General features: G+C 39.8%; 1 protein-coding gene and 1 long non-coding RNA gene across 6 annotated transcripts in view; one reads left to right on the top strand and one right to left on the bottom strand.

Moving 5' to 3' along the window:
* Positions 1-6936: 6936 nt before the first annotated feature.
* The window catches only part of podxl (podocalyxin-like), a 230836-nt gene continuing 223937 nt past the window's right edge, over positions 6937-13835 (bottom strand). For all 5 annotated transcript variants that reach the window (XM_069910129.1, XM_069910128.1, XM_069910130.1 and 2 more), the window contains one exon: positions 6937-10560. In XM_069910129.1, coding sequence (XP_069766230.1) covers positions 10366-10560 — 195 coding nt within the window. In that variant the 3' untranslated portion in view covers positions 6937-10365. The remainder of the gene's footprint in view (positions 10561-13835) is intronic.
* Positions 10300-13835, top strand: part of LOC138749066 (uncharacterized) — a 33049-nt gene continuing 29513 nt past the window's right edge. Inside the window, exons 1-2 of the long non-coding RNA XR_011348386.1 lie at positions 10300-10679; positions 12302-12398. This is a non-coding gene — a long non-coding RNA (uncharacterized lncRNA). The remainder of the gene's footprint in view (positions 10680-12301; positions 12399-13835) is intronic.

Genomic DNA, 13835 nt, shown 5'->3' on the forward strand with positions numbered 1-13835 from the left:
TTGCCTCAAACTTTAAAAAAAATGAATCCAGTGATGCATTTTCTACTCTTGTCTACCCAGAGCAGGAAACATCAGTGATTTAAAAAAAAAGTACCCTAATTGCTACATGGGAAAGGGATTTTAATATTTCTCAGAATTTCAGACAAGCTTTTGATCAGCTTAAAATTGTCTTGGTGTTCCTGAGTGCAGTTGATGAAAAGTATAAATGCATGACATAGCATTTGTTATAGCCAAGTGAGACAGCAGTGCTTATCCAGGGGTTATTAGTGCAATATGAGCTTCTTCCTGGCCTATCCTAATCTCTTCACCTAAGTTGCAATCATTTTGCTGCCATGATCCAACTTAACATACAGTCAGTATAGGTTACAAAAACTTTTTTTGTTTATTTTGAAATCCCTAAGACATCTATTTAAAAAAAACTCAATAGCCCTTACCAATTTGCCTCTTGTTTCATAACTAATTGTGGTTTGGATCAAATGTGTGATGTTATCAAGTAGAAGACATGAATTGGCCAAAGGACTTCGAAGTGTACGTATTTTTGAAGAGACTTACAATTCTTCATATTAGAATTTGATTCAAGTTTTGTGCTTCATTTATTTGGGTCTCCATCTTAATTGGTGCATAGGGAGGGGCCTGTATTCATAAATATTTATGCAGTACATCATGTACAGATTCCCATTTATGCATTGGGTTAGTTTATGAATATGGGTCCAAGCACTATATGTTTCCTTCTGTCTGTTGGTGTCTCTTCAGTGTCCTTGATCAGAATGTGTTATTACAAGCCACCTGTCAGGTTCAATAGAGCAGATTTTCCTGTGGTTTGACTGAAATTGTGTTTTTTTTCCCCTCTTTCTCTTTACCAACTTTTTTTTAAGTATGTACAATTTATGCACCTACCATATTGTGAATAACTGTAGACTGGTGAACAAATACAATTGTAGAATTATGTTGTATGTACTGTACATATGGAAAAAAGACTGTATTTTGTTCAGTTTCTTAATAAAATAAAGTCCTGAAAAAAAAGCAAATTGGTGTTTTGGAGCTTGTAGATGAATTTTTAGAGAAAGCTATAAGAGAATTCAGTGACTGAGATTTTTCAGGATTTCCTGTATAGTGTTCAGGATTTCCACTGCGCCTCACTTATTGTTAGCCTCTGTTGACATGTCCTGCTGAATAAAAATTGCTCGCCCGTTGAGTGTGCATCTGTGTACGAGTTGGCATGCCTAGACCTAATCGTTAACATCTACTTACTGGAGAATGGGTGGAATTCTCCATTCTTCAAAAGCAAAGGTGATGTAAAATAGCTAAGTAACTGAGTTGCAAAGAATATACATTGAAGCAAAATATTTTGTGGTTTAAAAAAATGCTTAATATTGGGTAATATGATCAAATTATTTCAAAACTAGTCATGTAAAATTAATATTTTTCATACATTGTGAATAGCACTTTCTAAGATGTTGGGATAGAATTTAATTTGATCCTTCAGTTCCAAAGAAGTTTAAAAGATCAGATGCCAAGCATAGTAGGCTTTGTACACGAGCTTTCATCAAAAAACTCTTATTGGTTTTCAGGTGCAGTTTGGGACATCATCTTGTCGACCTGCCAGGGATGACCATTATATTTGGTTTTGATCGCCGAATACATGATGTAACTCTTTAAAAATTGCCATCAAGACAAACTTGTCAACGAGCTTTGTGAAAAAGAAACAATGTGATAATGTAAGTAGATTGCTTGGTATAATTCATCTGTCGCAAAAGACAGGTGATCTGAGTGTAGCAGTGCCCTTGAATGCAGAAAAAGGATTTGATAGACTGGAGTAGGCCTTTCTATTTAAAGTACTGGAAAGATTTGGATTAGGGAATTTTTTTATAAATTGGATTAAGGCAAAGTAGTGACAAATGGACAAGTCTCTGCATCATTCCAGTCGACAAGATTTATCTCGACTCTTCGTTCTAGCTATAGAACCGCTTGTAGAAGCAATTTGGCAAGATCTAGACATTAAGGGATTCAGGGTCAACCAGGAGGAATATAATATCAATTCATTTGCTGATAATGTATTAATATATTTGACAGAGCTTGTAACTTTGTTACATAAACTGTACTCCAATCTGGAAGATTATAGGAAAAGTATTGGGTTACAAAATAAATTGGGATAAGAGTGATATTATGCCACTTATTCAGTATGAAAGAGACACCAAATTTAAGTGGCTGTTAAATGGGATAAAATATTTAGGAATACATACAGATAGCAATTGAAAGAATTTGTATAAATTAAACTACTCACCTTTGCTTAAAAAGGTTGAAGAAGACTTGAACAGGTGGACAGCTTTACCAATAACATAAGTTGGAAGAGTTAATTATGGCAAAATGAATATATTTCTAAGAGTTCAGTAACTATTTCAAACATTGCCCATTCCATTAACTAATCATTTTTTTTAATCAGAAAGTTATTTTAGAAGGGGAAGATGTCCTTAGTCTCCTTAGAAAAATTAACATAGAAATATGTAAAATATGTAATTTTCACATGTGAAAATTATTACAGAGCATGAGATTTCTTTTTTTGATGAAGGAGTCAAACCTGCACGGTTGAAAATAGAACTAGAAAAAGTAGGAGAGAGAATAGCAGAACATTTTATATATAACTGGGAACTGAAATTAATATCTGGTGAGATGAAAGCCCCCTTGTTAAAACATAATTAATGTTTGGTATAAAGTAAGTTGTGATTGGAACAAAAAGGGGTCTCTCTCTTAAAACACCTCTTATTCAAAACAGGCTTATTATCCCTTTAAGACTTGGTCTTGTAAAGGGATCAGATATATTAAGGATTGCTATGAGGAGGGAAAATTTCATTTGAACAATTAAAAAATAAATATAAAATCCTTAACAACACCATCTTCTGGTATTTTCATTAAGAGCATACATGAGGGAAAAATTGGGGCCAACAATGTTTTCATCAAAATGTTGTGATGTGGAAACTGAATCAAAAGGGAAACGCAAAGAAATTCACTTCAGCAATGTATTTCTTACTTGAAACGGGAACCCCTAAACAGGGGCTTCATAAGTCTAGGTAGAGATGGGTATTGATGAGTAAAACTGGTCTGATTTACATAAGGATAGCATGACCAATACAATAAATGTAAGGCATAGGTTAGTACAATAGAATTTTTTGCATCAGTTATATCTCACACCACAGAAATTAAATAAGATAAATAAAGTCAGACTTCTTTCATTTGATAGGCTTAGGGAGAAGTTTGGGATCTCACAAAATACATTGTTTGCCTATTATCAAGTATGTGATTTTTTTAATGAATAGTTTCGGTCGAGAAATGATATTACCAATGCATTCGAAGTTTGAAATATTGCTTATGGATAAGGGAAAGAAAGGGTTTGTTTCTGAAATGTATTCAATGTTACGGTAAAAGATGAAGAAGGTAGGTGCATTGGGAATAAGAGATAAATGGGAACAGGAGTTAACTACTATTTCTGAGGAAGGGATGGTCTGACTTATGTTTGCATAAGTGTCACAAAATTAGTTAACGTGTTTTAGTTTAGTCAATTATAATTTTTTACATCAGTTATATTTAACTCCTGAAAAATAGGTATGGTTTTAGAGATTCTGATCTGTGTTTTTGGTGTGGAGATCAGATAGGTACTTTTGTTCATTCTATGTGGAATTGTACAAAGGTTAAACCCTTTTTGCGAGATTTATTTCAAATAGATTTGCATGAGGATCCATGGTTGTGTTTATTAGGATATATGAATCCATTAACAGCGTGTTTGGATAAATCTTGGATTGCATTTATTCGATTGAGTTTGGCAGTAGCTAGGAAGTGTATAGTGGTAATTTGGAAAAATGCAGAGTTGAGTGTACAGAGGTGGCATAATGAAATTCAATCATTTTCATGCTTAGAGAAAATTACATATAATTTGAGAAATAATTATTCATTTTTGGAAAAAATGTGGAGTCCATATTTGAAATGTATGAATTTAGACATTTTTTAACATTTTTGTTTGAATTGTTGAAATGATGTAACCTAACCCACTTTATTTGTTTGTTTTAAAACTTTTTTTTGTCTATGTTAAGCTCGGGGGGGGGGGGGGGGGAGAGATAGTAAGGGGTGGATTGGAGGGTAGGGGGTATTAGGGGGGTAATTTAGAAGGTTTTTATATTTGTGTATTATGCTTATTTTTTGTAAAATTTTTCAAAAACAAACTAAAGTCAGACTGATCAGATCAATGTTTTAGATGTGGCAAGGAGATAGAAACTTAAACTTGGTCATGTTCCAAAGTGAGACCTTTTTGGGTGGGCTTAGGAAATCTTTTAGAACAGATTATTGGAATTCCATTTCCTCAGAACTCAGAATTGTTTTTACTGGGAAATATAATGAGGATAGGACCAACATTGAAATGATCTAAATATCAAGTTGAATTTGTTAAAATTGCTTTGGCAGTTACTTGGAGGTCTGACTCCCATCTAGGTAGGGCAATGCAGAAATAATTCTGCAAATATGGAGACCCTATTTACAGATCTCAGGTGTAATTCTTTAGTTGAGTTTTCTCGAGTCCACGTTAACCCTCTCCAAAGAAGGCTAGTTAAATAATGACATCCATGGAGTGAATGGCACTTTCTAGCAACCTTTCTTAATTGTCTACTTGATCTTTCTTTCTTTCTACTTTTTCTCTTCTCACACACTTTTTTGGAGGTTAGAGGGTTTGGGTTACAACCATCATCCAGCATAAAGTTGTCTACTAATGTATTTTTTAATTTTATATTTGACTGCATGAATGGTCTAAAAAAAAATTTAATATTAAAAAAAATTGTTATGATTTGAATGGACGGATCCCAAGATGGTCATTTATGTAATCCAGTATGCATTATACAAATGATACCTATTTAAAGTTGCAGATGATTCAAGAAAGAACTTTGTTTCAAATTGACAGCATTAAAAGGAATGAAAATCAAATTGGTACCCATCACAGTATTATTACCATTTCAATTTCATGGATCCATTTCATGGATCAACACACAGAACTGTCTGTGCCCTTTCTGACATTTTCTGCCTCCTGCTTAGGGCCCCTTGCTGAACTAGTTCAGCTGCAGTGCGTTTTGTACAGCTTCCTCTTAACAAGAAGACTGCTGGATGGTGACCGATTTTTATGGTAATGCTTTTTGTCACACAAGTGCACCAAAATTCTTGTCGCTGCTGCAGCTAGAACAAAAGTATAAAAATAGAGGTAATGCACAGCAGATCAAGGTGCATTGTGGCAAGAAGAATGATGTTTTCATGAGAACTCATTGCCCTGAAATGTGTGTGTGTCTCTCTCTCCCCTCTGAAGTTAACTGCTTGGCAAGTATTTCTAGCATTTACTATTTTTCAGGTTTCACTTGTTATCTTCCCTCCAGTCTTTGGCTAGCATTTAAATGATGTTTACTAAGCATCCTGGTGCTCATCATCTTTGAATGGACCTTTAATATCCTCTCTGATTCTATGAAAATTACAAATACCAGCTAATTTCTAAATTTTTGTTTTGAATTGGTCACCTCCTGGTAAGTTGTGATGGTCAGGCTTTGCCATCACCCATTTGCTATCATTGATTCCTTGGAGGGATCTCTAATCTTTAACGATGCTTGCATCAGTTGAAGCAAATAGTTCTTGGCAAGAAATTGGGATTGCAAAGGATGGGCTGAAAGCGGATGTGGCTGTTCAATCTCTTGATATAACCACAGTAATTCACCAAGGTGACTTCAGCAGTGGAAAGACTGTCACTGAGGACAAGGACATCAATATCTGTGGCATCCAAACCGTATGTTTTTGTTGGGTGAGTGTCGTAACTCCTGAAATTCTTTGCCTAACTTTGATACTTCTCGGCCAACTGGATAAAAACAAATGAGACTTCCTCAACGTCACTTGTATCCAAAGGACAAAACTGCACTTTTTAAAAGAAAAACCAATACCATATGGTCAACTTGCAGCTTTTTTTCTCTCTCTCCCTCCTTGTGTGGTCAGAGGAGATTCCAGTTGAGAACAGTCATTTGACTCCTTGAGTTCTGCCAGATCAGCTATGAATGGCAGAGCGGGCTCAGTGGGCCAGATGGCCAACTCCTGCTCCTATTTTATATTTCCTATAAAGGCTGTAAATCTGTCGAATCAATGTGCTCCTGCTTCAAAATGCAGCATCACTGAGTGATCTCACCATCAATGGATCAAATCAAAGCTCTGCAGTCCTGTCACATCTTGTTGTGAATGGTGGATAATTGAACGTGGAGGAGGTGGCAAGCAGACGTTCAAGAATTTCCTCAGCTCATTGACAGCTGGGCCCAGTGTTTTAAAGAAAAATTGCTAAATAAAGGCTAGATAGATGATCCAGCATGGCTGTGACCTGTCTTCACTGTCTCTTGCGACTTTGATTATCGTGTTTTGCTAACTTTGGATGATATCAGGAAATGTGAAGTTTATAGGACCAGACAGCATCCTAAGCAATGCCAGACTAGTGCCTCAGACGTAGCTGTCTGACGTTCAATGCCATTACTTCCACAAATTCCCCCATCATCAATATCATGGGCCAGTGATTCTTAACCGTTTTATTTCCACTCGCATCCCACCTTGAGCAAACCACAGAGCACCCATAGCATCCTAATTCAGAGTTGAAAAGTACAATTCTCCAATATGTTAAAAAAATCCTCAAATTTCCTGCCGTGCTCTCATTTAAAATGTAAATTATTTTTAACTTCAGACATGCACTAATAGGCACTTTTGGCCTGCACCCCCTGTCTGTTTTGAAGGGTTGGGGGGGGGGAACAAATATGAGGAGAACATGCAAACCCCTCCGCATGTGATTTGAACCCCAGTTGCTGGCGTTGTAACATCGCTGGTCTAAGGGTGCTGCTCTCTTGTGGATGGTTCAAATTTATTATAGAAATATTAGAGATTAAAGTAATTTAAGATTTTTATTAGATCGTTTACTTGTTTACACAACATTTGCTAATAACGTACAGAAGATCCTTTTGAACATACTACATCTTTCCATTGAAAACAAACTTGTAATATTGTTTCAGGGTTAAAAAGTTAATTGTTTAATTTGAGTTTTTTTCCTTGTGACAGATGATGCTGCAACCAGGGTCCTGTCTTGAAGACCATGGCACATGGTGAGCTAGGGGGTTCTGTTAATATTTTCTGTCCTCTGGTGTGTACTCTCCATGTTGACTAGATGGTTAAATCTTCAGCTAACCAGCACAGTTCAGCAATTAAACTTGAAGCCCACACCACTTGTAAACCAGCCACTGAACCCACTGGATGAAAATGCTGTCACACTGGCAAATAATTCTGTATTTGTGAAGAAAATACTAATTTGTCACCTTAGCCATTCCAGTAAATTGACAAATGATTATTGCTGAAGGAGTTTTTAAATGTTAACTTCTCCAGACAATGTTTGGGCCAAGTGTTTTGTGGGCATCACTGAAATTCTTGCATTGCAGTACTTTGGAAAATGATGCGGTTTCTTTTCTATCATTGGGGTAGCCTCAATCACATAATACTAGTTCTAACCTTCCTCCATTAGGGAATTATTTTCAGCACCCAGAAAGTTCAGCATCATTAAAAGACTGACTTTCCCTTAGCAATGAATGTTGTCACGTGGGGAAATCAGTATTCTACTGAGGCAAATGTGAAGACTAGATGCCTACTTTCTCTGCATTAATTGCCTCAGGATATTTTGTGATAGGAATGGGGTTAAATCTGTTTTCTCCGTCCAACAGTGCTGGGCTCACTCAGGAAGGCCCTGAAGAGTCGAACTAAAGCATGTGCGCAGGTCTTATAGTGGGGTTTGTAGCCACAAGCTATTTTGGAGCATATAAAGTAATAATGGAGCTGAAAACTTATAAAAATCATAGGAAAACTTTCAACTCCTCTTGACCAGGCTAGATGTAAAAGCTAACCAAACTAATCCCACTTCCTCACTCTTGTTCTGCAGTCTTGTAGTTTACACCAGGTCCAATGTGTGTTTCTACCGTCACTCCCCTTCCAGAAAGAGAATTCGAGATAGAGCAGAACATTCCATTGCAGGTACTCTTCATTCACCCACTATTCCTTCTATCCATAACCTTCCTTCTTTTCCCTTAATTTTGATTTCTGCAGCCATGTCAATATAAATCCCCCCCCCCTCAGCATCCTCTAACTTGATGCTCAGAACCCTGTTTATTGCACCTTCCTGATTGCTGGTATCCTCTCGAATTGCCTGCATTGTGCTATTTTGTCTCAGCTAAAAATGTGGAGTTTTTAAAAAATGATTGGTATAAAATGAGTTCCTGTAAGTCCTGCTGGCATTTCTAGCTTATTCAGGGGGAACTGAATCTGGGTGGAGAGTTCAAGTCATCAAGGAAAAATGGCTGCTTTAGGGAAGGTGGGAGGCAGTTAAATTTGATTTGACTGGCAGAATTATTCAGCAACGAGGGAGAAGTTGGAGAGACTCTGCATCTGTGGAGGGAAATGATCAGTCAACCTTTCAGGTCAATGTGATCAGAAACATTGACCGATTGCTTCTCTCCATGGATGCCTGGCGCACTGCACTCCTTCCAACTCCTGTTTGTGCAAGGTTCTGCAGCTCTCCTGTTCTCTGCAGAATTATTCCGCACCTTTTATCAATGGTTGGCTGTCTGAACTGCTGGATGCTTTACAATGCATTTAAATGTTAATTGTCCAACATTAAATATCTTTCACATTAACGAAAAATATCCATTTGTGCCAACTTCTTTTTGCTTAGAACAATGGTGTTGGAACAAAGAAGCCAAGGTGTTGAAGGGTTGCTTTGAGAAAGTGACTGGTTTATTTGTGTTAGCTGAGAACCTTGCACTAAAATAATGTCTCTAACATCACTTACTGTGGATGGCCACAATACTGCCATGCATCTTTCCATCTCATTGATGTTCAAGTGATTTACCTGAAACAAATGATCGCTGAAAAGTATAGGAAGTTTTAAAGCCATATTCTCTCTATTAATGAAACTGACTTCCTCTTTGCCTGTACAGATAGTGTTAAATTGTTGCAAAGGGGAAGAAAACAAACCTGTGTTCTGCGAGGACTCTGTCTAAATTGTGTTTTTTTAATGCTCAGAAGTAAAATGACTGCACCATGGGCTCCAATACGTAATCTTGCCCATGACTGATCTTGATAGCTAATGACGCACGGAAATGGGATGAGAATTCTGGGTTCCTCTTTGATGTTAACCATTTGTTGGAGTAGCTCGTCTGTTTCTTTGGTTCACCACACTGGCTGTCATTAGATCAAAGCAGGTCACTGTTGATATAACCTCTCACAACTGATTGTTTTGCAAAGAATAGCCCTATGTCCTTATTATTTTACTCCAAGCCTTGCTTTTAGCCATAACTCAGGTCATTATCACAGTGTTCAGTGCAGAAATGGACCCTTCTGCCCACCTAGACTATGCCAACCTTTTTGCCCATCTAATTCAATGTGCACACACCAGGACCATTTTCTTCTATGCTGTGTCTGTTTAAATGTCTGTCAAAATGCATTCCCCATATTCTCTGGCAGAGAACCCCCTAAGGTTCCCATTAAATTTCCTGCATCTCACTTTAAAACTATCCCTTGTTTTTGATACTTGGGTTGGTGATGCTCAGTGCAGCACCTAAAGTTTGGGTGGCAGCTTAGTGATAGAAAAATCCTTGTAAAATGTTGATTATAAAATCTAATGTTGGGTCTTTTTGTTGCTTTTCCAAGTTTACAAGATACTGGAGCAGAGGTAGGTCCATTGAGTCTCCTCTGCTCAGTGATTGTCTGCAAGGTGGTTGCAGGGGTGATGCATTGCAGAACTTTGCCCTCAAGAGTAACAATTTTTCATTTTCAGAAACAAGTGTGCAGAAATGAAGTAGAGTGGGCCTTAAAAGTGCATTGACAAGTCGTTGTTTGCACAGGCTGGAGGTTCTAGAACCTTGGGCTATGGTCTCAGCACAAGGTGTCGGCCATTTAGGACTCAAAGATCTCTTCACTTGGGTTTGAGAGCCTTTGGAATTCTCAGCCACCCATCCTTTATGAATGTTGAATTGTTGAAGACATTCAAGAATGAGATGGACACTTTCTTGGAAAGCAGCATTGACCAGAACCTTAATGAATGCAGGTACAGTAGTATGAGTGGTTTTCCCTTCCTATTTCTCAGGATATCATTCAACCCTAACCTGTAATATTGTCCTACAACATGTGGAGGGAATATGGGTTTAAGGAGGTGGATTGGAAATTTTACAGTTCGCTTTCAGTCCTTGCTGGTAGAGTTATATGGATACATATTCGAAGCAAACATTAAAGGTGTGCAGTGAGCTGTAGGTAACAATGGGCTTAATTGCCACTGCTTTATAAATGGGTGTCTTCCTCCTCCAGGTCATCCTTGATGTGGGTGTCCATTGGTACTATCCAACCGTCTGTGTTTTCCAGGAAGGTTGCCTTTGAGTTGCTCTTCTCCTCCATCTCTGACTCCCTGTCGGTGATGTCCATGGCTGGGTTGTCATGGCAGCCATTGTCTACTGTTCGCAACTCTTCTGTCAGGTACTGTGGAAGGAAGAAACCACACCATAAGGAACTTAAAATTTTGCTCAGGCCGCACTTTTGAGTACTGCATGCAGATGTGGTTGGTCCCATTACAGGAACAATGAGGGGTTTTAGACAGGGTACGTAATGGATTGACCAGGACGTTTCCTGGATCAAAGCTATGAGAAGAAGTTAGACAACCTCTGGAGCATCCAAGGACAAGGAGAGAGAGACCTGATACGTATATAAAATTGAGTCATGGTGTAGACAGAATCTTTATTCCCTAGGATGTCAACTTTTTAATTTGGGGGAGGGGGGCAAAGAGAAGTATAGTGGTTGGTGCAGATATGATAGTAGCCTTCAAGAAGCTTTTGGAGAGAAAAATTTAGACAGGTATGTGGATGAGAGGGGTATGGAGGGCTCTGGACTGGTTGCAGGTTAGTGGGGCAAGGCAGAAAAATGGTTCAGCACAGATTGGAAGGGCCGAATCAGCCCCATTTCTGTCTGTAATATTCTATTAATATCCAAGAAATAGAAGGAAGTTTATTACGTGAAAACTGTAGAATTTAGTTTAATTTGGGCATCACAGTCAGGGCAAAGGGCTTCTTCCTGTGATGCACTTCTCTAGCTTTCCTCTGCCACATCTCTGCCTTTGATCCATGCTGCTGGGATGGGATTTATTGTTCCGTGTGCATCCAACCTGGTAGCAGGATGGAGTGATTATGTTCAGGCAGCCAACTCCCACTTCCTGCCAAGAAACACCCACGAGAAGACAATTTTAAGACTTTTTAGCATCTCATTGCTTCCTGTGTACAAATTAAGGCTCGTGCACTTTCTACACAATGAAGGCTATTAGACTTCAGCTGATTTTTAAAGCATCTCTGGACAACCAGAGTGTAGGCATCACATTTATTTAAGCCAGTCTGAATCCCCTTATCCACTGGCATCCCAGTTAATTGACTGTGCAGTGTCCCGGGATAGGAAGCCCTTTGTGCTGTTTCCACTGAACTCGCACATCCCCGGGGATAGGAGAGTCTACCTTCAACTGGAAATGGGTGACTTTCTACTGTCCTTTTTCCACTGGTTTAATTGGCACGCTGTGATGCTGGGGACATGAGTAGTTGTAGAGGCGATCAATCCCCGGTGTGAAATTATGTATTTGATGCTGACCATTTTCTTTTTCCACTGGACTCTATACCAGTTAATTCCTGAGAGAATGTCCCAGTGGAAAAGGAGCTTAAATCTTATTAATTTAATTGAATCTGCATTTTCTTGCAATAACAGCAAATATTTATCCTTTGATATTTATTTTCTCTTTTCCTGACTTGGCATAGTGTGGTCATTTGTTCTACTGCAGCAATAAAAATAGACCAGTGCAATGTAGCCGCACGACGCCATCAGGCTGGCGCGCCAGGCAACGAGCGCAACTACGGGCCAGCAAGCGAATCAGTGGTCGGGAGGCTAAGGCAGCATAGGGGCTAGCATCCCCAACATGCGCTGCCCCTGCTGAACAGCCAACAGAGAGGGAGAAGGGTGCAGGGAAGAAGGCATTGTCATGTAAGAATGTACCTGCACGTGGGAGACCTGCAGTTGTCATGAAAGCGGTGACATTAGCAAATGGCGGGATCACGAATAATATAGAAGTTGGGTTTACGATAAAGCAGAGCTATACCTGACGACATTCGTGTGTCTTTGAGTAGCACACAGCTACAGTATTTGCATTGTGCTTGAGTATATGATACACTTTTTTCTATTGCCCCAGATGTGCCCAGAATTCATGACATGCAGATAATACCACCTTCTGATCTTGGAGCCAGAGAACATTGCAGCAGTGAAAACGCATCCTTCTAGTCTCCCAGGTTTGTATCCCATCTAACCTCAGTGGAAAAAAGCTTACTTGCATTTCTTTGGCTTGGCTTCGTGGACGAAGATTTATGGAGGGGTAAACATCCACGTCAGCTGCAGGCTCGTTTGTGGCTGACAAGTCCGATGCGGGACAGGCAGACACGGTTGCAGGGGAAAATTTGTTGGTTGGGGTTGGGTATTGGGTTTTTCCTCCTTTGTCTTTTGTCAGTGAGGTGGGCTCTGCGGTCTTCTTCAAAGGAGGTTGCTGCCCGCCGAACTGTGAGGCGCCAAGATGCACGGTTTGAGGCGATATCACCTCACTGGCGGTGGTCAATGGGGCAGGCACCAAGAGATTTCTTTAGGCAGTCCTTGTACCTCTTCTTTGGTTCACCTGACACAATGGCCAGTGGAGAGCTTGCCATATAACACGATCTTGGGAAGGCGATGGTCCTCCATTCTGGAGATGTGACCTACCCAGCGCAGTTGGATCTTCAGCGTGGATTCGATGCTGTCGGCCTCTGCCATCTCGAGTACTTCGAAGTTAGGGATGAAGTCGCTCCAATGAATGTTGAGGATGGAGCGGAGACAACGCTGGTGGAAGTGTTCTAGGAGCTGTAGGTGATGCCGGTAGCGGACCCATGATTCGGAGCCGAACAGGAGTGTGGGTATGACAACGGCTCTGAATACGCTTATCTTTGAGGTTTTTCAGTTGGTTGTTTTTCCAGACTCTTGTGTAGTCTTCCAAAGGCGCTATTTGCCTTGGCGAATCTGTTGTCTATCTCGTTGTCGATCCTTGCATTTGATGAAATGGTGCAGCCAAGATAGGTAAACTGGTTGACCGTTTTGAGTTTTGTGTGCCCAATGGAGATGTGGGGGGGCTGGTAGTCATGGTGGGGAGCTGGCTGATGGAGGACCTCAATTTTCTTCAGGCTGACTTCCAGGCCAAAATTTTGGCAGTTTCCGCAAAACAGGACGTCAAGCGCTGAAGAGCTGGCTCTGAATGGGCAACTAAAGCGGCATCATCTGCAAAGAGTAGTTCACGGACAAGTTGCTTTTGTGTCTTGGTGTGAGCTTGCAGGCACCTCAGATTGAAGAGACTGCCATCCATGGGGTACCGGATGTAAACAGCGTCTTCATTGTTGAGGTCTTTCATGGCTTGGTTCAGTATCATGCTGAAGAAGATTGAAAAGAGGGTTGGTGCGAGAACGCAGCCTTGCTTCACACCATTGTTAATGTAGAAGGGTTCAGAGAGCTCATTGCTGTATCTGACCCGACCTTGTTGGTTTTCGTGCAGTTGGATAACCATGTTGAGGAACTTTGGTGCGCTCTAGTATTTGCCAAAGCCCTTTCCTGCTCACGGTGTCGAAGGCTTTGGTGAGGTCAACAAAGGTGATGTAGACTCCTTTGTTTTGTTCTCTGCACTTTTCTTGGAGCTGTCTGAGGGCAAAGAC

This window comes from Narcine bancroftii, chromosome 13, assembly GCF_036971445.1.
Source record: "Narcine bancroftii isolate sNarBan1 chromosome 13, sNarBan1.hap1, whole genome shotgun sequence".
NCBI lineage: Eukaryota > Metazoa > Chordata > Chondrichthyes > Torpediniformes > Narcinidae > Narcine > Narcine bancroftii.